Genomic DNA, 25,903 nt, shown 5'->3' with positions numbered 1-25,903 from the left:
ACGAATGGTATATTTTTATGACGAAGTTCAAGACTCCTATATCTGTGGGTGGGTGGTTGGTTAAGAGGGGGAGGAAGATGTCTTCCGTGCAAGCATAATATTTTTATCATAAAATTTTCAACAGTCTATGATATTTTAATAATATTCATTGTGACAATTTCACAGTAATGTAACGGATTGTAACATAATATTATCAGTGTTTTGAAACGCTTTAATATATTATTATAATATTATGAATTGCGTGTAGTATAATAATATGTGTCTGTATGCCTACATTATTATGTGTACATAATATACGCGTAATGTGTATAATGTATAATATATTTGCGTATATGTAATGTACGTATATTACATTGAACCGGTGTAAGATGTGTGAATGTGCGTGATTTATAATGCGGATTTCGACGACATGATATGGGCATCGTATTGGCGATTTCAAGCCTCGTGCGCATGACGTAGGTTCTCTACCTGTTTGACGAGAACCGATGAAATCGAAAAATATGTCTTCGACTCGCGTCTGGTCCGAATGAATTAGCAGCTGCTCGGTACGTGATCAATATTCCTCTTGGCTCTTATTGAAACAAAAATACATATTAATCGGTATGTTCAACAGAAACGATCGTTTACTGTAATATCCATATTATTATAATCATTTCGGTGAAACTTGTGTTCCGCGAACGCCGACACTGAAACGTAATAAATTACAAACATTCGGCGTAACGTAAAAGAGGCGGCACTGATGTACAGTATAAACTGATAATAATAATAATATAATAGTACAATAAAAGTGAAACGTAAAAAAAAAATAGGAGGACAAGTCGTCATCGTCTCGCCGATATAGTAGCGGTCAAAGCCCAAAGGTCGTCGTCGTCGTCGTCGTGGATTATCAATCAAAAGAGTTACGTGCATGATGCGGAGGAATAAAAATAATGAAAAATAAAGTGTACCAATAGTGAGACGAGTCAGGGCAGTTACAGTGGTTTTTTTTTGCATTTCGCTGACCGTCCATTAATACGGTAAAAATAATAAAGACATACATATGTCATTAAATACGTCATGCCAGTGACCTACTCATGTGAATCGTGTTCACGAAAACGGCAGGCGAAATATCCGTTTACCGCAACGCACAGTCGTCGAATGCCAACCAAAACCTGATGGTCCATACTATGTACTGTAGAAATGAAAATAATATAACGAGTGTTATTACGGTGTATTTTAACCGGTACAGTACGATTGGGGGCATTTTTAGTAACTATTTTTTACCTGTTCTGTGTTCAAAATCCACATTGCGTTTGAACACTCGTGTCCCTAAAAAAAAAAAAAAACACCACGTTTGGACATTATAGTGAAAGAAGTATAATATACCTTTTGTTAAGAATTGTTGTATGCCGTTTATGACAAATATTATTCACTGTCTAACCCTAATATACGTGAAAAATGTGTATAAAGTTAAATGCGTATGTACCAAAAATACTATATAGTAATCATATTACTAAAATAAATAATATAAAATAATTCGTAAAATTTAAACTCAAATATTATTTTCCTGTTATCGAATTCCCATTATTTTTTATACACTTTAACACTGTTCCACCTAGTGTTTGGAGTGTTATGCAATCGTCGTTTTTTTTATGTACTTTAAAATTCGATGGGATACATGCGCGTAATTGAGCGAGAAAATAAAAAACAGAACTGGAGTTAAGTGAGTTTCATAATAATGACATCAAATAATACAATGATGATAATAATACTATTAATACTGCAATATATTATTTTATATTATGAAAACTCATTTAGTCGATTCAATCAAAATATCCCTTACATCATCCAAGTCGACAAGTACTGACACGTACCTATCACCTAACCTGTATTAAATATAACTTTTAATTACAATATAATAATATACTTACCGTGTATACCAATCGGCAATCGTTTCCACGACAGCCAGCGTGGGTGCTTTAAATTTCCCGAATGACAAACCCTCCCACACACACGTTTCACCGTGGCGTGTACAAAATACGACCGTATTACGACGGCGGCGGACTTATTGACTCAGACTTTATAATATCAAAGATAGGTATTTCTGTAAAATCCAATTATTGTACAAAATTATGCTGTACAGTTCGGAGTAACTGCGCGACGCACGCAATGGGCGATTTAAATTTAGCCTATGATTGCGTAGTAGATATTATTATGTTCGATTTGAATTAAAAGGACGAACATTGTTTTTTTTATAATATCATAAAATTAATGCATATGATGATTATGTACATGGACGAATGACGTAATAATGTAATAGGTACTACCTAATATTTGTATAGATTTCGAAACCGTTTTGTTGTTTGACAATAAAACCTCACTCAAATATTTTTGATCCATGTCCGACGATGACAGCGATTATATTTTTATTTTTTACGGACAATACAATATATATATATATATATATATGATAATCGTGTACAAACAAATTATTTTTGCGGTGCGACATCGGTAATGTTTAATAACAATTTGTATTTTCAATGTGATCGAAATGCAGGCGCCTAAATGTAAAGTTGTATATACGCAGTACGCATTGATTGGAAAATAGCGTACAACTTTTTTTTAAAGCAATGTCAATATATTACAGTGAACAGCGTGTATTGCACTATATTGCTATGTTTCAGTAATCGGTATAGACTTGTAAAGTACCTATATATATATAACAAATTTCCCTCTGTAAATATACCGCAAGCAAATGTCGCTCATCTGAACGCTACACATTTTACGATCGTTTACGTGTCTTTGACAAATTCAATATTTCTATTTTACATCATAAACTAAAATACATCGTTGATTAATTCTAAATTAAAAAAACTGAAAATTCGTTTTAGTCGACTGGCACATTCAACAACGAACTTGAGATTTACCTTCCTATAACCATTAACCCGGACTTACATATATATTTTATTTGTATAATTTTATACTGATAATTTCATTAAATTTGTTTTTTTTATTCGTATTAAGTAAAAATATCCAGGTGTACATTATAATATGGCTTAGAGTAACTTCCAAAGTTCTAACCACACAGACAGGTATTGTAGAAAAGTCACGACGATCTCTCGCTAAATCGTACAATCATCGTGACCGGCAAGTAAAACACTTGTCTTGTATTTCCCTACAGGCTTTTTAATATATATTTTATCACCCGGTGCCACGCCATGTGCGAATGTCTGCAATATAATAGGTACCTATATAGTCTCAATCGGTTCTGTTTTCGATTAGCTCCCACCACAATTTCCCGAGTTTCTGTACCAAATACTCAATCAACTCTGTATTACTGTGTTCACTATACAACAACGGATTGGGTTAGGTCAGTTTGTTGTCGTGGGTATAAACCATAATATTATGCGACCCCCGCGTTACGAAAATCAATTACAGCCTGTAAGTGTGATTTAAGTGCGAGCGATTAGGGATTTACCATAAGTAACCAGAGGAAAATAAACACGAATTTAAACACCAACGGTTGCAGGTTTCTGAGTGAAATAGTATGACCCGTGTGCGTGGGTGCGCGAGCAAGCGATTTTTCACTATTGCCCCGACACGGTCGTTTCCGTCGGACTTTGGCCTTAACCGTCGCGGCCGAGTCGTCTCGGGTACGGCTTTTATTTTATTTTTGCCCTCCGGCGTGCGTCATTCGGCTGTAACCCTGCCGCCGCCAAATATCGATTTGAACGTTTTCGCGACGAGTATATTATATTGTGTGCATATAGACCGTGTTTGTGTTTATATAAAAGCGCACGCTATTTTCGGTAGTTGTAATTGTCTTTGACGTTTACGGAAGTCGGCGGTGATTTCAGTACTGTCGCCTCATCAGTGGAATAATTTCAGTTTTCAATAGAGGAAGTCAACAAATAGCTACCTAACCAGACTATATATATATATAGTCAAAAAATGAAAATAAACCCTCTCTATAAAATACTATCAGAGATTTCTTATAAATTACGCGGATAAATCTAGAAGTGGCTGTTTAGAATTTTTATTGTGGTAGTTGCTACATACTACCGATGGAATAAAAAAAAAAATAAGTTTAGAAATAAAAATTTGATGGAACTATAATATTATATGTATTGTGGTTGTACATGCCCGCATACAAATCTTTGTAAACGTGTATCTAATATTTATGTAATATCCGCGTCATTCTGTACGACAGTAAAAGAAGAATACATAATTAATAGCTCGCATTTAAAAATACATAATAACATCTAGACAGGTATAAAATATTATGTTTTTTCACACACAAACATACACCATAATTTATACCAAATCTTCTTATATACACGCCTATATTTTCCAACTTCAATAAACTACAATAAAAATGTATAAACTCCCAGTACTTTTACAGTATATTAAATTTTCCCAAAGTTATAAAAATATCTATGTTTTTTACCAACAACCATTGGGCCTTGGGTTGCTTTTAAAATCAAACAGTGGAAAATGCCCATTTTGCTCCCTCTCCTCGAGTGATGCATAATTATTGATATACCCAGCCGGATTATAATTGACGGATATGAAATTAAACTATATTATGTTATTTCACGTATAATATATTAATATTCATGCACGGATAGATTGATCAATCGACAACCTTGCTATTCGGTATGCCATAAATTCGTCTGTCAAAACAACGGTGAATGCTTTTGATACGTACACCGAAATGTGGTAGTTCCCTGTCGGTTCTGTTATTTCAACTTGTAAACAGGCACCAGTGCACAACCGCGGCTTCCCTTTATCTACACAAATTACACACAACTTCATCAGTGGCGTTTTAGAGAGTGTTTTTTTTATATCAGCGATTCCTTATATTAAATTATTTATATTATAATCATCGATTTGTAAATGACTGAATTAATTGTTTGTATACGCTCTGCATAACTAAACATCGTGTTGCATAATAATATGCTCTTTTAAATATTCCACGATATTGTTTTCACACATCGCGGATAATAATTTATTCGAAACAAATGTAACTGTATTCATTGGGGTAGATGTTTTTGAACTTTGTAACTTTGAAAGCAACAATAGTTTAGTATAGTTGACATAATGATCGACAACATTTAGTTTAAATCAATGTGTTCGCTTTCATTCGATCGTCACTGTTTCCCTAGAGATTTCAAAAACGACCTCTCATCGGACAGTATTTGATTTGAATATAGTAATCTCCATTGGCATTTCATTTTCTTTTGCAAAATGTGATTTATGAAAAGAAACCGTAAAAAAGCACACCGCATATCGTTGTCAACAATGAAAAAAAACCACCAATAAAATACGCATTTCTCGACGCGCGTTCGGTGTCTCCAAAAGTAGAAAAAGGAAAATTCAAATGTAATGTATACCCTCCACCTCCACTTGAGAACGATTTCACCAACACTTTGCCGATATAACGATGCAATATGTATATTTGTATAATATATGACACGCGTCCACGATAAACTGTTGAAATGTCGTGTATCTATAATAATAGGTTTACACAGATTATATTTTATGTGGCTATATATGCGTCGTACGTGTGTGTATTTACCCTGCGTTTATAGCGTGAGACGACCAAAAATCGATTTTGACACGACGGCGGCAACGGCGACGACGACGACGACGATAACTTTGACGCGTCGACGTTAACAATATAATAATATGAATAATATGATGTATTTTATGTTATATTGTGTTTGCGCGAAACCGAATTTGTACGGACGACACGTAGTCCTCGGGTTAGGTTGTGTACATTATTTTGTGTGTGTTTGCTCGCAAACGATATGTACACTCGGTCATTATACCGCTTTTTAGTATAGAAAACATTTGTTTTCGTATTCTTTTTCTCGCGGAGTTCTTCGTCAGGAGACAGACAACGTGTCACATAATTATTTACATCTTGTGCCACAATCGAGTGAATGAATAGACTTGATGGGTATCGCATGGCGTTTAATAAAATACACACAAGTACTGACAGTAATAGTTATTATAGTACTGTGTACTTGTGTCCCAAATATTTAGGTAAATATAATATCCGTATCGACGCATTGTCTGTAAGTACACACTACATCGATCATCTCATGATAAAATATAACTATGCTTATTTATATATTGTTATTACTTATGATCATCGGTATAATTAGAGAGACTTATCCCCTAAAGATGTTTTTTGCCTTTTCTGGGATTTTTACCAAGTCCGCTAAAAATTAGGAGCTTATATTTTGTCATTTGCTTAATACTCTTAACTGGTTTGTTAAGCCATTTAATATTTAAAAAAAATACATCTTATGTTTAGATTAAAGATTAATAAAATTAAAATTGTAAATTTCGTTATTAATACTGTCTTGTATTATTATCTTATGGTAGTTATATTTATGTAAATATTCTTTATATATACCTAACCCATCTGCCTTACCTATTATTATTATTATTGTACGTATTATACATTTATAATATAGTTTATTAACTTGCATTAGTGGTTTATACTTTTATGCTGGTAAATTATATACCTATGATAGTTTTGTTCGGTTTTAGTTGTAATTTGTAAATTAATACGCAATATATTATTATTTATTATTAATATTTTATATACAGAGTGGCAAGTGCCTTATTTTTTAGACGCGGTACGCAAAACCCACCAAAGCCTTTTTTTTGAACTCTGATTTTGCAAAACTCTAGCCCCCTGCACAGGTTATGACTAAATTCTTGTTGTACACCCATGACTATAATACTTGTATCTACGGACGTGTATAAAGCTGTACTACACAACTACACAAGTATGTAGGAGACAGAACTACAGGAGTGTATATATATTGTGTTTTTCATTCTTTTTAGCAACTATAGTTCTTTTATTTATTTTTTTTTTTCGGACAATGAGCTCTGTTATTGGCGAGGTCGGCGTGTATGCGCCGGCTCCACACCGCCTCCGGTCCCCGTCCGTTTTCCAGATCAATACCAGTCGGACCGCCTGTTACCGGACGTCCGAAACCTACAGCCCGGACGACGCTTTATAACCTCTGTTGGCGCGCTAACAACCAGGCTTCGGCTTACAGTGCACACGCGACACACACATGTCATTTCACACACACATTCAAGTGTGTGTCTAACTAGTATTAGTCATTTTTTTAACCACGTTATGTAAATAATGAAAACCGTAAATAATGATGAAGTACACTACGTCGGTTAATTTATTAGGTAATAATAACATGTTTTGTGTATATAGTAACGTAATCGTTAAAATTAAAAACCGCTATTTTTTTTTCTTAAAATTATCGGAATACTCGTAATCGTTACATTCGTTTTCGTGATACCTGTTATCTATAATAATAATATATTGATATCGATACACCTAATCCCGTAACTGTGTTATTTTAATTTAAATAGGCATTTCGTAGTGACATTAACACTGATCTTATACTTTGATCACTTTAAATAATATTATAAGTTTTTATAACGATAATAATCATTACAATTTTTACGTGATTTCGTACAATATTATTGTATCATATAATCGCTTGGTGTGTGTCCGGGTGTAGTGCGAAGGTGTAGGTTTCGTATTTACTCTGCCAGACGCGGCGAGCACGTGTATAAAGCGTGATATTCGCGTGTATACCATTTCTCATTTTACGTACAGGCATGTGTGCGGTGAAAAAAAACCAGGCTGTGCGCCTGCCAAATGCCTCCTCTCTCTCACTCTCTTTCTCTTTCTATATCTCTCTGTATATGTCATATCTCAGTTACCCCCTCCCCATATTTTTCTCTCTCGCTATCTCCGTACTTTGGTGTGCAATGTGCATCAGCATCGGAAAAAGCGGCCCGATCATCTGTCCCGTCTACTGTATATAATATTGTTGCCCCGCACAGATAACATCATTATCATCACAGACTGCGATGGCAAAATGGAATTCACATGTACGGCGGGAAAGCCGGCACTGCCACGAAGATTGCGCGAAACGTTTATTATATGTGATGTGTACGTTAGAAGAGAAATATAATCCGAAGAGCGAATAAATAAAATAAAGAGCGCAGGACACGAGCACGCACTATTCATTATGCATTCAGGCCAGCCGGTCAGTCTGTACCTGAGCCCGAGTTACTGCAGCAGAGCCGCCTGTCCCCCCGAACGCACCTGTGAAACGCACGCCGGCAGATCGTAATTGGTTTTTCTTTTTTCTCGTAAGTCGTCGTCTGCCCACAACCACCCGCTCCCTACCCTAACCCGGATTTTCATTGCACAGTTTACACCGTCTAAATAAAGACACGCGGTCCTCGACCGAATTAGACACGTGATTCGTTGTACACGTTTCAATTGCAGAAAATCCATCGTAGACCGTAAACGGAAATCGTTCAAAAGATTGATGTCTCACAAATAATATATACGTTTCCGTCGGTTTTGGAATTCCACGTCGGCCATAGCAATGAAATAATATATACTCGAATTTCCTTAAAAATTGTGTATGTATACACATAGTGTATACATACACAATATGTAATTATCTAATTTCAGTTAGCATTCGAGTTATATTCAAAACGAGTTTGCCAATTTAGCGATTAAATAATATATACACTATACTAATCGACTTGAAATCATATACACAGCGATGAAAAAATGTCGCGTGTTCTAGTCGTACAATATATTTTATGTGTGTTACATAATTCCGCCGCAATTCGGCAATCATTATCGGGAGCTTTAATGCCGGGACTTGACGCAAGCGTTTACTTCTATATCGCGGTGTAACTGGCTAGTCGGTGAAAAAATACAGAAAAACGATAGAGTTGTTTTATTGTTGAGCATTGCAACCTTTTTCGGCTTTGCGCCTCACACGACTTGCGTTGTCCTCCTGCAACTCTATTGTTTTCAACAGTGGTTTCAATTGTTCTCGGGTCACAACTCACAAGCGCATAACGTGGGCGTGTGTATATAACGAATGGCGTAGCCGACGATCGTAACTTCGTAAGTCGTACAATTTTATCAATAAACGGGTTTTATACTTTTACATTATGTATACCTAGTTACACACACACACACACGCACGCGCGTGCGTTTATGTTCAATTTTCACACGTTTTTCTTTATAATATTGTATATTATATATGTTGTACGCACGTCGAACACACGATATGCGGTTACAACACTATGCGCCTACGACGACGGTTTATCGACTCGCGGCGATTTATCTACAATTTATGCGCTGGCTAGAATTTAACACGATAAACACACGCCGAGAACGACTAGAAAATCAGAGTTCGCTTTTTGCTACTTTTCGCTGATTCGCCGATCCTCTCAATCACCGGAGGCAGCTATAATAAAATATATATTATATTCGTTTTTGGGACGCCGGACGGTCGTTACACGCGCCTGCGGTCGTCCGAAATATGCCGAATCGCGATTTATGTAAATTAGATGTCCGTATAAAGGTTTCGCTCAATATTCCTGTTTGCACGTGAGCAACACGATTGTCAGAGATATCGTTCTTCGATAGCAATATGTCCACGCATATTATTATAGGGTTGTGGATGGGATTTAAATCACTCGAAAACAATTTTTTTTTCAAATCTATGATGTCATCTCCATCCCAAGCGGCATTATAATACACACAACTGTCATTTATTAGCTGATGGATGCTGAAAGTGATATCAGATTATACGTTATCATATCTAAATATATTTTTAATGTATATGTTCCTTCTCTTATAATATACGTAAAAATATATTAAGTTTCTAGTCCCGATAAATACTTATTTACCTCGAAAATATATTACCGAGTACGCGCTTGACTTTTTTTTATGGACACTGGACAGAGGTCTGTTTTGCTGCTGATCGGCGACTAAACGATTATGATGAAATTCCGAATCAAGTGTACGTCAAAATTTTTCCAACATGTTCGGGGCCCGTGGGCCGTGGTTCTTACGGATCGAGTGACCAAAATATTCATCACTACGCAGTCAAAATACAAAAATACAAAATGCTAATCGCGCGCATTCGCAATAATTATTTTTGTATACCGGAGGCAGTTTTGTTATTTTTCATCGTTAGCACAATGTGTACCTAGCAGCAATGCATAGTATAAGTTGTTATATATAATATATATGTATTGAATAGAGCTTACACAATGGTGTGAATTAAACAATACGAAAACCGCACTTATAGAACATGCCAATAACCTTTTCAATAATAACATAATATGTGTACGACTAGAGACATTCGTGGTGCAAATTATGAGTAGGAAGCGATGTCGTATGATGATAAACATTCGAACTAACCAAAAAGTATTAACAATATTTTCGTATGTAATCGCCTTGAACCCAATTTTCTGAAACGTGAATATATAATATATAGGTATCTAATACCTATTATTTATTATATTTATTGCCTTCAAATAACTATTAACGTTTTAAACAATATTTCCTTCATGTATAACTACTCTACCACTGTTATACATTTTATCAAAATTATTTCTACAAAAACTATGAAACATTGAACATTAATATTGTAGTCGCCATCAGGCGTTTTAATATGTTAAAATAAATTAAATATTTTTTTTTATTATTATTATATTATACCTAATACATTTGTAACAAAAATTGGGAGTTTGAACGAATCTAATTCACGAGTTTATTTGAAACCAATCATTATATAGAACTTATAAAATATATGTGTGTAGATTGACCATCATTATAATAATTTATAACATAAATCTCGTTTTGTTTGATAAAAAAAAAAATAATAATATTAATAATACCTCCTATGATAACTAGTCAATCCGGTTGAGTCTAAATCTTTCTTACAATATTCAAGGTTTAGGTACATTCGTTTATCTATTAAAATAGAAAAAAGGAAACAATACGTATTTAATTTTTTTTATTAAAAATGAATAATTACAATCTAAAAATAAAAAAAACTTTGTTAGGCAACATTGATTACACGTTATAGTGACAAGAATAATTGAAATAGGTAAGCAGTAATTACTCAGTAGTACCATCCGACATATTATTAATCCCAAAATACCGAAATAAAATATAATGGTTACATGACTACTGTTTAATTGAAATTTAAAATATATTTATTAATTTTTTTAGTAAAATTGCATCACATTTTTGAAGTATACATTTTTTATATTAGAATATTGTTTAGTGTATACATTTTCAAAATCAACGATTTAACGGGTTTTCTTTTTTGGCATACTTTCAATAACATAAATTACTGTAGTTTCCTAATGAATGTGATAATTATGAATTATGACCTACAAAATATTATAACTGTATTTATATATAGATATACCTATATTGTTAAATTGTTATGTTCAACCTTCACTTATTTCTATTGGACTTGAATTTTATCAAAAAAAAAAAAAAATGTGTTTTATTAGTTAAAGAGCTAGGTATATAGCAATCAGAGTACCTATATTTATGTATAGTAAATAAACATAACCTTTGTCTTGGTATAATAATGTGTTACAGATTACTTCAATAATTAAAGACATTAATCAAAGCGCCTGCCATACATAAATATTAATATCAATCACGTTTAGGTATTTGTTATTTTTTATGAATAGAAAGAAAAAATTGAATTAATTATTAAACTCTATTGCAATTTGTAATTTGCACCTATATAATTTGTAACATTACCCATTTAATAATAAATAAATACATACAATATATATTATTTATATATATTTTTTTTTTTGACTAGTAGATTAGTTGCTCAATATAGTTAGATCAATTATAAATATATATCGACTATATGTCTATATCAATCAATAAGAGCGTAATATTGAATGCATTTCGATTTATTTATATTTAATCTTATTAAAAATAAATAATCATGGTTATAATTTAATTTATATGATGAATTATTCTTTGCTACCATTAATAAGGTTAAGAACACTGTTTATCGAATGAAAAATGTACACAAAATCTAACTCGTGAATTATAGTGAATAAATCAAATATATTGATTATGTCTAAATATAATATATTTTAAAGTAGGCATTCAGCTTATTCAGCTTTTATTAAATCGATTACATGTACTGATGTATTACTATACTGCGAAGCTGATCGTTTAAATACGGTTAACATAATCAATTTAAACGTTAAATTTAATTTGATTTAAAATATTAAAAAAATATTTAAAACTAATTAAAACTTAATGAATTCCACTTAAAAATGAGAACTATTTGGTCATGAATTTCTATTTTTTTTCAATTTTATCAATTTGCATAAAACTTTTATCTATTCTCAGACTGTGCAGTTCTACACACTTTTTAACCATCTTGTACGATTCATAACATTAATGTTTAATAATATGACTATTTTGCTAAAAAATTTTACATTTTAAATAATATTATCTCTATACTATTGTGTTACGGTTGAGAAAAATATACATACTAAGCTACTTTTAAACTCGTATGTCAGTGAATTCTTTGATCCCATATTTGTTTAGGTTTTTTTTTCATTTACGCTTAGAGGTACACTTGTTCAAATAAATGACTAATTTATAATTTAAAAACTCATTTAGATGTTATTTTGAAAATATATTTCATGTACAACCGATATTGTAATGCCATGTGCTAATTGTCTAATACATTTTTATTTAGTTATAATAGATTGTTATTTTAGATTAATAGTAAATAGTAATAATATTTATAATTATTTATTTATTTATTTCACGTTATGTTTACGATAATAAATTATAGATATTGATAATCATTATTTTAAAATCTTTCGAGACTTTAATAATTTATAAAAATAAACATTGTAAATAAGGTGTATTCACTGAAAACGTCTACGAGTATATCAGTGGAGGTCCTTGAAAAATTCCAGGGGGGGAAATATTTTTTACATTAAATACAATCCTCAAAAATAGAAGTCACAAAAAAAAATAATGTAAAATATGGATATACCTATTATCAGGTTTTTGTTTTAATATAATATAGGCCAAGGAGGAGGGGGTGATTCACTCATCTCCACCACCCTTCCGTAGGACCCCCACTAAAGTATATACAAAAAATTATTTAGAATCTTCAAACTAATACAAATTAAATTTGTACATACCTATTATTCTTTGTTAAATATTTATTACACCACATAAAAAAAAAACAATACATATATGTATTGAATTTCATTTAAAGCGCCCATTTAGTATACATTTCTCGAACCTATATTTTAAAAAATGTCACTATATATAGATAAAAAAATATTATATTGCTTTTTTAATTACTTTAATGTATACAGCTGCATTGTTTGAAATTTTAATATCAACAAATCATATTACCCGTTCCTACTGGTAAGATAATTGAAATACCTCTGTTAGGTAAAAAAAGAATTTATATAGAAATATAGAAATATAGAATTAAAATTTCGTTCAAATTTAAAACTGAAACGTTATAACATTGCAGTATTGTGCGAACATTAAAGTAGGGCAGAAATGTCATCATTCTTTTATTTAAATTTATGTTTAAATTTTTTTTTATATTCTACGAACGTAAACATTTTAAAACTACCCCCGTTAACAAAAACCAAGAATAAAACCGTTGTCGCAATTCATATCTATCTATAAACACAAACAACGCTGTTTGTGTCGTATTGATATATTAATTTTTTTTTTATTAAAAACAATAAGAGATCATTACGTGTCATTATTACGACGCACTCCAGTGATGACTGAAGCGTTAATTATTATGGAATAATTAGTTTTAATTAAAAACAGACATTGTGCGTCCATTACTATTTTATTTTTATACCAAACGATAATCGTGATAAATTAACATCAATTCTCGGAACACATCCACATATTCAACGTCGTCCCTCTTAATTGTTTTAATATATTTTGAAATCGTCTTCGACAAATTTTTGCCGTCCTTACATTATAATTTGTCAATTGCGCCACAAACAAAACGTCACTGTTTACTGCTCCAGAGATTGTATATACACATGCATATTGTACATGATATTATGTGTATGAAATATGCATATATAGCGGCCCTTCAACGGGTCACCGAAGTCAAGGGTAAATCAATTGTATAGAACAATATTGAACGGCATAAGTTGCCGTTTATTTAGAACGAATAGAGAAAAATCGATAACCATTACGCACATGGATAAAATTATGTAAACCAATTGAGATGACTTGACAAACGATATGTACTTGGACAATGACGTGTGTACCCGTGTTTGAGTAACGATTTTTATACGTATTTAGTATAATTATTTGTAGATTTTTCAATTGTCATTACTTAACAATAATATATTATGTTTATACCAATAAAACTTCAGTTGTGGTATTGAGAGGGACAATTTCCCTTAAAACCTTCTTAAAACTTTGTTAATTTCATTTAATATATAAATAAAATAAAAAAACAGGCGATAGTTACCTAACTACTAATTATTTACAATACTTTAAAAAAAAAAATCGAATACAACTTAAGTATACGATTTGACAGTTTTCAGCAAGAGGATTAAAATAATTTTTTTTCGCTTATTTATTTGTACCATGGTACTAAATATATGTAAATATCAATGTTTAATAAATTACCAAACATAATACAGCACCATATTAGTAGTTTGTGTATGATTTATAATATTTATAAATTTTAATTATCTTTCTATCTATGTATAGAGGTACAATGTTATAATCTTATGAATATTTAAAAGGACCTGTAAATAATATGTAAATAATTACATCATTGTTTATTTTATTTTCAAAATAAAACAGTCTAATTTTGGGTAGTTGTGTTTGAATAAACTTATACTGAAAAAAATATTCTTCATAATAATCCGTTTGAAAATACTGATTTTTGATTAAAAATTACAGCCCTCGCTTTATATTTTATACTCAAATTACAAGTAGTTAAATATTTTAAATTATATTTATGGCTTATGTATACTAGTATACTAATTAATATTTTTATGATCCAATACGATTGGCATGGCGAAAATTAAATTTAAAGCCCTTGTAAACAACCAAAGTCGGTATATACTGTAAAATATAAATATTAAAAATTTCCCTTTACCTCTCTAAACTTACAACGATTATAATTTTAACAAATAAACGAATATTTATGTTTCGATATTAGATTTAATTATTCTTAAGTGCACACATATATTTTGTGTGCAAGTATTGAATGCAATTTCGTACATAATGACATGGGCTGCATACGTACTGAGTCCCAATAAAACGTTTTAGGATGAATTGAGTCCCGGGTCGTTTTGAGGTATATACTAATTGAGCCCGTATTTTAACACTAACCGAGTCCCGTTAGAGTGTTCGACTTAAAAAAATATCATCCTTCCCATTTTTATAGACTTAAAAAAAAATTTTTATGTATATATTTTATTATATAACAATGTATGGCTATAATATAATATGAATAATTTAAATTTTACTTGTGTATAAATTAATTAATGTAGGTGATGATAAAATTAAATTTTTACATTGGTAAAAATGTATATGTGATAAACATTATTATACGTATAAAATGATGTCAACGATATACGTAATCTCTATGTATGAATACTATAGTTAGTTTTATATTTTACTCAAAATAGTCCGCGGACTCAATTAGTATATTATTTTATTCCAGTTCAGGTATTGGGACTCAATTAGTATACAGCGCTGACATGTCAGTTGATGAAATTTTATTAATATTATCTTCATGAATTTATCACATTGAAAGAAGCATTTTTTTCTATATAACAATAAGAAAATTACTTAGTGTTTCAAAATTAAAATAATAAATTTTTTCAATGATTACATGTTAGGTACCAAACAAATCTTTTTAGGTTTTAAAATTGTTCTATTTGTGACGGTTTAGTAAATTTCATATTTCATTAAAAATACTTTTTTGTACAAAACATTAAAAATTAAAAAAGTATATATTTTAAATTTCTATAACATAAAAATAATAATTATGATGATTAAAAATTCTTACTTTACCTTTTTTAAAGAGAAAACAATGCTCAAAATCGCTTAAAGTCCATCTCCATCATTTTGCTATTTTAAATTATGTTTTATTGAACACTTCAACAAATGATAAATCAAATTAATTTTAATCGTAATACCAAATATATATATATACATATATTGTTAAAATTATTAATATAGTTATACTCAGAAAATAATAAAAATTAACTTGTTAATTATTATTTTTAATTTAAAACATTATAATATTTTGATTGGATACATTTTTGTATTTTAAGTAAATATGAAACTAACTTGCGTCTAACACTATAACCAGTAATTACAAAACTAACTAATTGTGTTCTAATAAATCTTCGGGTAAAAATTGTAAAAACAAAAGTGCCAAAACGTGTTTGATAATTTTAACATAAATCTTATCAGAGTAATGTTAATTAGTACTAGAGTTAGATAAATATTAGTATATTATTATGTAATTTTATGGATTTATTGATAACTTTTTGAAGAGCGTTAACTTAAGTCTGATAATTACAAATGCTTATATCAACAATTTAGTTTAAAATTATGCCTATGAATGAGTAAAGTATATATAATTGATTAAATAAAATCAGGAGTAAAACAATTATTATCTCAAGTGTTTTATTTTATACGATATATACATGATGTAAATAAGGTGTATTGGGATAATTATTTTATGTTTAGAAACAGTAAAAGACGATTTGTAATCCGATGCCATTAAAGCTTAAAATAAATAAGTTTTCTATGATTTTTTGATAAAACTCGAGATCAATATGACACTGTTGCATTTTCTAGTCTGTAGTGAGTAGTGTTCGTTGGTCGGTTGTTGGTGTCGTTTCAATATGAGGCGCTATAGGGTATTTTCATAATGTATAATAAATAGTAATTATTAACCAAATGAGTTAGTTCATACTTCTATGCATATCATCGTTTAGTTTTGTTTTCTTCTTTGTGTGTAATATTATAGATAGTTTAACTTGAACTAAATAATTAAATTGATTTAATATAGGTTTTTCAAATTATTGTTGATAACTAACTTAAAATTATAATTATGTGTTTATATATACTGTTAATTTTTTCCGTTTCTGTAGATATTCATCATACTATAATATAACCATCGCATGTATATATTTTCAAATTTGTGTTGTTCTCCATAGCATTAGCATGAATATTATTGACGATTTCATGCTGAAACTTTTGTTATATGTCCCCTTGTAATTTTAAATACTGCTATAGTTTACTCAATGTGTTGAGAAAAAGTTTGTTATATTACAAGCTCGTATAGTCTCATAACTATAGTATGAAAGAACTACTTTGCTTAATTAGATGATAGAATAATCACATAGTTAAAGTTTTAAAGCAATACAAATTAAATTGTTCTTAGTTTTTTTTTTTAAATGTGTGTTGTTCAATATTAAAATAAAAAAATAAAACCCAAAAAAAGTTATTATTAATTTCACGATATTATATTTAAATATTTTCAATATTTTTTCTTTTAATTTATTATATTGCTCAATTTAACATATAATTTTAACATAATACTTCAATCATTTATTAAATTATATTTTGTTCAAATATATAAATTAAATAATTTGAACAATTCATCAATTAATTACATTTTTTCTTGTGTTAAAAAAAAATTATTTCTTAGAAGAAATATTTTATAAAAAATCTTAACATATAATTTTCAAAACGAACAATTTAATTGTTATTGCAACATATTTTTTTTTTTAAATTTAAACTAATCATATTATTTTATTTTTCAGGGGTCCATGCGACCGATTATCACAGAACTGGATAACAACAAAAAAGGATCTATTCGAACAGATGTTGCGGATCTTGTTATGGTCAAGTACGTTATAAAAATTATTATTAAAAATGTATAGTTAAGATTATTAAAATGAACACACTAAAATAATTTATTTTGAAAATTTTATAAAATATAAATATTAAATACATTATCTTTTCCTATTGCATTTCGATTTTAAATAGGTATATAATATCAAACATATTTATATAGCACATCTGTGAAAAATATTATTCTATTTACCATAAAATTACCACTTTATAAAAATAATTTACTTAAACTATACTCAATCTAATTTAATACATTACAATCATAACTTGTATTTAATAATAAGACATAGATACTTTTCAAACACGAATTACATATTATTAATATTTAATTTTATTCGATATTTTAGTTTTTCATTTATGACTAATAATACATATATTAGTAATTGGACATAGACTCTTATAAAATATAACACAGACATTATTATAATGTATAATACCACATCTACTTAGGTATTTACTATAATTAATTTAATACACATTATAAAATATAAATGTAAACATGGACAAACCTGAATTTCAGGTGATAGGTACCAAGTACAACATTTTTGGGTACCCTACTTTATTTGGCCCCTCTCCTATCAATCTAAATCTACATTTGAAGCCATTTATTGTTCTGTAGTAGACTTCTAATGATTCCTAATGGTTTTGGATCATGCTACTTTTACTATTAAAATAATGATTTTTACACTCAAATGTAAAACGTACATTATGTTACATTATGTAATAACACGGAATAATTTTATTATTCGTTTTTTTTTATCACATACTACAGAAAAATTTCGATTTTATTTAGAAAAAACATATAAAATATGGCTAAATGGCTTAATTTTTAGGATCTAATTATAAAATGTCAGCAGGTGCCCTGGCACATCAACCTTCCATTGTATACATATGATTATTTAGTTAAAGTAGATATATTAGACTACATAGTACCCACACACAATGTATTCATATAATGGAATTTTAATGCAGTATTTACATTTACTAGAAATATTTCCAAAGCACTTTATTGAATCGAAAACACCACGCTGAATCTAAAATGGGATGAACCCACCAAAAAAAAAATAAAAACGTTTTCACTAAAGTAAATAGTTTGTCTCCACGCACATTGATTCCACTACACTTTCATTTAAATCAAAAATCCACTTCACTAATATTCATGGTCAACAAATTCGTCTAAATATGAATAATTTTACGGACAAGTATAAATTTGTTAAGAATGTATAACCATTTATTTATTTTCGTTTTATATTTTACGATTTAAAAATTGGATATGCTGTGTTCTTACTTAGATATTTAATATACTAATATTATAACACATTTGTCTTTAAATAACTACTTTTGTCGGTAAAATATTAACTTATAATATTATACTACTAATATTATTGGTGTGCATATCATATTATGATAATAAAATTGACTTAATTTAATGAATTGAACACGCAATTACAAAATATGTGTAATTAATTTAACATAATATATCATTACGAGCTTCAATAACTTGTTATCTTCGCGATGACTGAATAGAAACCTACATACCAATTATTACTATACAAAATATATATTAGTATAATACTTATTAGTTATTATACTTATTACATATTTAAAAGTTATTCATAATTAATAATTAAATTAATAAACTCATCCACTTGATTTTTATATAACACATCAATATGACTAAACAATTTATTTTTAATTTAACATGTTTATTTTTTAATTCTAAAAAAATATATTTACCTATAATATTTTTTTAAACACGGTAATATTCGTTAATAGGTAGTTAATAATCGAAATTTAAATTAGTGCTCACATATTTCGAGCATAAAGATGTATAAATTATAAAAATATTTGACTTTACTGATAAATGTTATTCTAATACATAATATTTTGTAATAATACTAAATATAAAAATCAAAATATTAAATTATGTATATATATCTCTTCACACAGTACACTCCAATTTTTTTTATTTAGAATTAGTGTTAAAGTATTGTACATTTCTACAGGTATAATATCTGTATAGGATAGAGTACCTATAGTATAGATCTTATATCAATATCCATTTTAATAATCATTGAGCCAACGTGTTTCATTGTTTCAAACTAAATTTTTCTATATAAAACTCTAAAAAAAGGCAAATTATATCATACTCATAGTTGTAATAATCATTAACGAAATTGATCTATTTTAAATCCGATAACAAATTCAAACATTTATATTTTTTATATAATCTGCAAATGCATAGGAATTGATTAAATAATGATAAATATTTTATTGGATTTTTCCTACGCAGAATCAACGTTTATTTTGATAACTTATGTGCATGCATAACGTAGTAATATATTCAACTTTTGGTTTTTATATGAAACAAGAAAAACGATAATGTATCATCTTAAATTGACAAAGACAATAAATGTTATACATATTAGTGTATTACCATTGATTATAGAATAGAGAATAGACTATTCTATAATCAGTGGTATTACATATATTAAAATCTCTGTAGTAAAAAAACAATCAATTGATTTCTATTGGTTACCTATCTATGAACTACCGACGTCGGTCGATGTTTTATTGCACTAAATGTTTTTAAAATGTACATGTTTGAAAATCTGGTGGAATACATATGTGGAGAGGTACTTATCTACTTTTTTTATTAACGTTTAATTTTTGTATTAACCATTAAACTAATAAATAAGTACTGACTTATGCGTTTAAAAATAAACTATTCTTACTCGAATAATGTTAAATTATGTACTGCGTAGCTATACATTATAATGCGGTTGTAATTACTTACAGATTACAATATATGTATTTAATATTATGAAGGGCTCTTTTCATATGGCTATAATGTATTGTACATAATCGCAACTTGATTGTGTGAAATTATTTTGAAAACCGCATTTTTTTTTCTAAATCCAAAAATAAATAATTTTTAACATCCGTTTAAATAGGTACAAATGTTCATCAAACGGAGTACCTATAACACAAACCAATGGCTCGACACTTCCGCTGGTATCGAGTACAAGCAAAGATGCCGAGTTCGGTGGCTACAATCCATTCGACCACCGGACAGTCCAATATCCGACCACGTAATTAAATACAAATTGTTTAAGATTATCGTACAAAAACTTAGAATGGTTAATTTTCAGGGATATGGAAACATTCATACATTTGCTGAAAGGAAGTCTGGGTTCAGGCATATTGGCCATGCCTTTGGCTTTTATGAACGCTGGACTAGTGTTTGGGCTCGTCGCAACCGCTGTAATTGGATTCGTTTGTACATATTGTGTCCATATATTGGTAAGATTTAATTATACTCAAATATCATAGGTATTAATTATTGGCATAAACACTAACTTGGCAAGAAAATAAAGCATAATCTTAAATTATGTTACAATAAATAATTTCTGTTCATTCTTTGTTGATAAAATCAGTATTTTTAAAAAAAAAATAGCTAGACGCTTATTTTTTTTTCTTAAAATAAATCCAGTCTATTCAACGAGTTTTATCAGTTTGACCTTTTAAACATCTAATTTTAATTTTAAACATTTACTTATTTTCAGAAGTTATTCATATTTTAATACACATTATATAAGCAAAATTATTAGAATTTTAATAACAAGGAACTTAGCGATATTTTCTTAAAAAAATAAACGTGAAATTAAGTAATATTCCATACAGTTCAGTAAAAACGTATCTTTCCATATAGATGATTTAATAAATCTGTTTATCTAAAAAAAAATTATTTAATAGACTGGACATAATTATACTTTTTTATAAACTCAATAGTTTTATGAAAATTAACTAAACCCATTTATTGAAGTATTTTTGTATTTTTAGGTAAAATCTTCTCATAAATTATGCCGTAGAATGCAAGTACCAGCATTGGGATTTGCTGATGTTGCAGAAGTTGCCTTCCTCGCTGGGCCCCCAGCCTTCCATAAATTTTCAGGCCTCTTCAGGTATGCAATTAAAAAGTTAAATATTAAATACTTCTTAGTAGATATATAATTTTTTAGTTAGAGGTGGCTCACCAAGTTTTATTGTATATCTGAATCCTGCATGTGGAACACAGCAAAAAATAAGTTCATAAAGTACCTACCGGTGTAAATGGTTAGAACATGATCATTATTATTTATTACTGTTAAGTAGTGTTAGGTAACACACTATTATAAAAATGATTTTTTTAATTGCATCTCGTAACATTATTTTTGGTATTTAATACATTGTAGTATCGTCAATTATAAATTGTATTTAAGTATATTTTATTTTTAATAACTCTCTGTATGCTAGTTAAACTCTTTTACGTAATATCATTTTTATTAGTTTTTAATACTGACATTTTAACTCTAAAATATTTTACCAATAATTTATGATAATTGATAGGCCTTTGTGAACTTGTTTGTGTTAAGTTCCATGTGTGATTAACAGAATATGACAAACTTTAGTGTGATGTCTTCTTAAGTAGGTATCTTTGTCTAATTGCCTATCATATATTTATATGGCTTGTATGGTTTTATACAATATTGTTTTATATCTATATGTTTTTTTTCATGAATTTTTCAGAGGCCTCGTTAACACGTTCCTAACCATTGATTTGCTTGGTTGCTGTTGTGTTTATATTGTTTTTGTTGCAAAAAATATAAAACAGGTAAAACAAAAATATTATGCATTTATTAAATATTTATAATTTACATTTAATAGTTATCAAGACATTTATTACAATGTATTTGTTAGTTATAATTAATAAGACAATTTTGATTCATAAACTCAAATGCAAATAAATAATGCTATTTATATATTTTATACTCTCCTTTTAAAAATGAATACCAAACTTGGTTTAATTTTTTTATTTTATTAGAAATGTATTACCTACTATTGAAATAAACAGTTAAGTAAATTTAGTTTCGTTCTGTATAATCCTAGTTAATTCATTTATGTTTTATTTTGATTGTTAAGTGAAATAAGAAGTTTTAGATAAATTAAAATATTGTAAAACCCATCAGAAGACAATATCCTTACCTAAGTTTGGTAATTATTTAGTTAATTTTAATTAATAAGGCTTACTACACACAATCAACTACTGAACACAAATTTGCTATATTTTTTATGTTTGACAATTAAGTACTTATAAAAATATTTTAAAATATTTTGTATAATTAAATTAAATATTTGAAATAGCTATAGATTTTTATATATTTAGGCAATATTGTGATGAATAAAATAATATTCCTACATCTATTTATTTAGTTACAATAATACATAATATGAATAAATTAGAAAAATATCCAATATTTTCATATAAATATAACACATTATTATGAACAGACAAATAATTTGAAATAATTGGGTTACATCACTTACATAATACATGTATTAATATTCTATAGTACTGAATTTATTCAGTTTCTATATTTTGTAGATTTTTAAGGCAACTTTTATTGCTTGCATAAGCCATTAATGTTAAATATATGGTTTTTGTTTTCAGGTTATGGATGAATATGTTTTAGAAATAAATGTTAGGTGGTACATGTTGATGATGTTGCCTTTGGTAATCGCTATGAATTTAATACGTAATCTGAAGTATCTGGCTCCATTTTCAATGATTGCAAACTTTTTGGTTGGTATTTGCATGACCATTACATTCTGGTACGTGTTTCAAGATGTGCCATCCACAAAAACTGTACCTTACATTACAGATTGGCACAAATGGCCACTATTCTTCGGCACTGCCATCTTTGCTTTGGAAGGAATTGGTGTTGTAAGTATATCATATTTTACAAATTAATTTTTTTAAATTAGTTATTAACAATAATTTCTCAAAAAATATTTTTTTTCATTTTAATTATTAATTGTGTAATAATGTCAGTTACTTACATTTACATAATTACAATATAAAAAAACCAATGAGATATTATTTTTTGCAACATTTACTTTGCAAGGGAGAGAAAGGACTATCTCTTAAGAAAATTAATTTTACTATAATAAAATTGTATATATTAATATATAATGAGTAATGACTGTATCTGTTAATCTATTAAGGTAATGCCATTGGAAAACAACATGAAAACACCACAACATTTTATTGGTTGCCCCAGTGTGCTCAACATTGGCATGTCCATTGTTGTGATTTTGTACTCTACCGTTGGATTATTTGGTTTCCTCAAGTATGGTGATAAGACTGAGGGCAGCATAACACTAAATTTACCAAAAGATCAACTGTAAGTTAATATAATTCTGCATTAATGATTCTTTCAAAAAATTATTGCAATAATAATATTTTAGCTATTTTAGCATTAAAATAAGTAAATAAAAAATTTCCTTTCCTAATTGCAGATTGGCGCAATCCGTTAAGATCATGATAGCCGTGGCCATTTTCCTTACATATAGTCTTCAGTTTTATGTACCCTTTGAAATAATCTGGAAAGGTTCTAAGCACCGGTTTACATCACACCCCGTTCTTTTTGAATATTTGCTCAGAGTGTTCTTGGTCGTGTGCACGGGTAAGTCATTTTCTTTGTGGAAATAATTATATTACTAATATTATTATAGAGTTGTGAATTTGTATGAATATATTAAAAAGTGTGTATTAATTATTGAATATTAAGCTTATACAATGACAAGTAATATTCGTTACATTTTGAGTAATATATTTCTTGCTATTAAAATCATCAGACATAATATTTATTTACTTAAAATAATATTCAGGACAAGGTCCAATAAACAATAAAATATGAAGAAATAAATATAAAGATAAAATATATCAAGAGTAATAAATAAGTACAAATTTTGTAAAATAAGAATAATAATCAAGTGAAAAAAGAAGGAAATAAGCCAACATTAGCAAAACACTATTCTTATAAAATATCTAAATATTTATATAGAAACATAACTTATAAAATATTAATATATAATGTTGAGTTTGGAGTATTAAGTTCTATAATTGATCTATAGTATATATTTACATTGGAGTTAATATAATTTATTAAAAAAGTCATTAAATATTCCACAATATTACTTGTTTAAATTAAAATACAGGAAAATTCAAATACTAACTAGGCATTTAATTTTTTTATTTTTCTAGTTTGTGTTGCAATTGCTTGTCCTAACCTGGGCCCAGTCATATCGCTCGTCGGAGCACTATGTCTGTCATTTTTGGGTCTAATCTTGCCAAGCTGTATCGATCTGGTTACATGCTGGGAAGAACCTGGATTGGGTAGAGGATATTGGCGCCTGTGGAAAAACTTGGCCATCATAATGTTTGGCATTTTGGGATTGGTTACCGGTGTTTACTCTAGCGTACTCGACATCATCGAACAGTTCAATCAGTGAGCGTGTGCGCAAGTAATTATTTCAATTACAAAAGGACGGCAGCGACACAACTCTCATACAGACAGAACAGCAATATTAGCGTTGTCAATTACAGCTATTAGTGTCCAGTAAAATTGTTTTTAAACAAAAAAAAAAAAAAAACGACAATAACTATTTTGTACTGATTAACTAGGGTGCAACAGTGAATTTTGAAACAAAAATTTAAATACAAAATCATGGATTTTAGATATTAGACTTTTATCTTTTGTCATCAGTTTTCGAATATTATATTATTATATTATACAATGTTCCTTGATCGGCCTTGTAAATATAATAATAAAATATTAGATTAACAAAAATGTAAGTAAAAAATTGAAATATTCTTGTTGCTCAATATTTGTTTCCGTTAGTAGTACTTCATGATTTCTATGAGTGTTATTTGCTCGTAATGAGATATTTTGAGTCCGATAAAGTTTTCCTTATTTTATTTGAATATTCCATATACTATCTTAAAAAATAATTCATAATTAATCCATATTTAAAATAATCTATACTATTGTAGTACTATTATTTTTCTGATACTATATAGTATATACCATAAGACATTAAGTATTTTAGTTATTTTTATTTATATGCAACTTTTTTTTATATATATATTATTTTATTCTTCACTGTCTCAAAAATATATAATATTGTTTTTACGTGTCTAATGCTGATAAACAAATACATTTCTGTCCATTTATTATAATAAATATTTGTTTGACCAATAATGTTATAACATTTTTGATTGTTACT

General features: G+C 28.8%; 1 protein-coding gene and 1 long non-coding RNA gene across 10 annotated transcripts in view; one reads left to right on the top strand and one right to left on the bottom strand.

The window, feature by feature from the left end:
* The window catches only part of LOC132918900 (proton-coupled amino acid transporter-like protein pathetic), a 35,172-nt gene extending 9,816 nt beyond the window's left edge, over positions 1-25,356 (top strand). For 3 of the 4 annotated variants that reach the window (XM_060980252.1, XM_060980251.1, XM_060980253.1), the window contains 9 exons: positions 17,704-17,789; positions 20,749-20,886; positions 20,947-21,097; positions 21,638-21,759; positions 22,364-22,448; positions 23,286-23,558; positions 23,840-24,018; positions 24,134-24,300; positions 24,882-25,356. In XM_060980252.1, coding sequence (XP_060836235.1) covers positions 17,704-17,789; positions 20,749-20,886; positions 20,947-21,097; positions 21,638-21,759; positions 22,364-22,448; positions 23,286-23,558; positions 23,840-24,018; positions 24,134-24,300; positions 24,882-25,129 — 1,449 coding nt within the window. In that variant the 3' untranslated portion in view covers positions 25,130-25,356. Of the gene's footprint in view, positions 1-16,641; positions 16,795-17,703; positions 17,790-20,748; positions 20,887-20,946; positions 21,098-21,637; positions 21,760-22,363; positions 22,449-23,285; positions 23,559-23,839; positions 24,019-24,133; positions 24,301-24,881 lie in introns of those variants that run through there. The other variant, XM_060980254.1, reaches the window with a different exon arrangement.
* Positions 197-16,287, bottom strand: LOC132918901 (uncharacterized). 6 transcript variants are annotated; one of them, XR_009660581.1, is made up of 4 exons: positions 15,938-16,287; positions 1,911-2,083; positions 1,264-1,308; positions 197-1,171 (listed from the first exon to the last, which is right to left on the bottom strand). It is a non-coding gene; the product is annotated as an uncharacterized LOC132918901 (long non-coding RNA). The 6 variants fall into 6 exon arrangements; XR_009660583.1 differs by having other exon boundaries at positions 197-1,164; XR_009660580.1 differs by having other exon boundaries at positions 1,264-2,083.
* Positions 25,357-25,903: the final 547 nt, after the last annotated feature.

This window comes from Rhopalosiphum padi, chromosome 2 (genome assembly GCF_020882245.1).
Source record: "Rhopalosiphum padi isolate XX-2018 chromosome 2, ASM2088224v1, whole genome shotgun sequence".
Lineage (NCBI taxonomy): Eukaryota > Metazoa > Arthropoda > Insecta > Hemiptera > Aphididae > Rhopalosiphum > Rhopalosiphum padi.
This window is presented reverse-complemented; position numbering and strand designations above follow the sequence as displayed.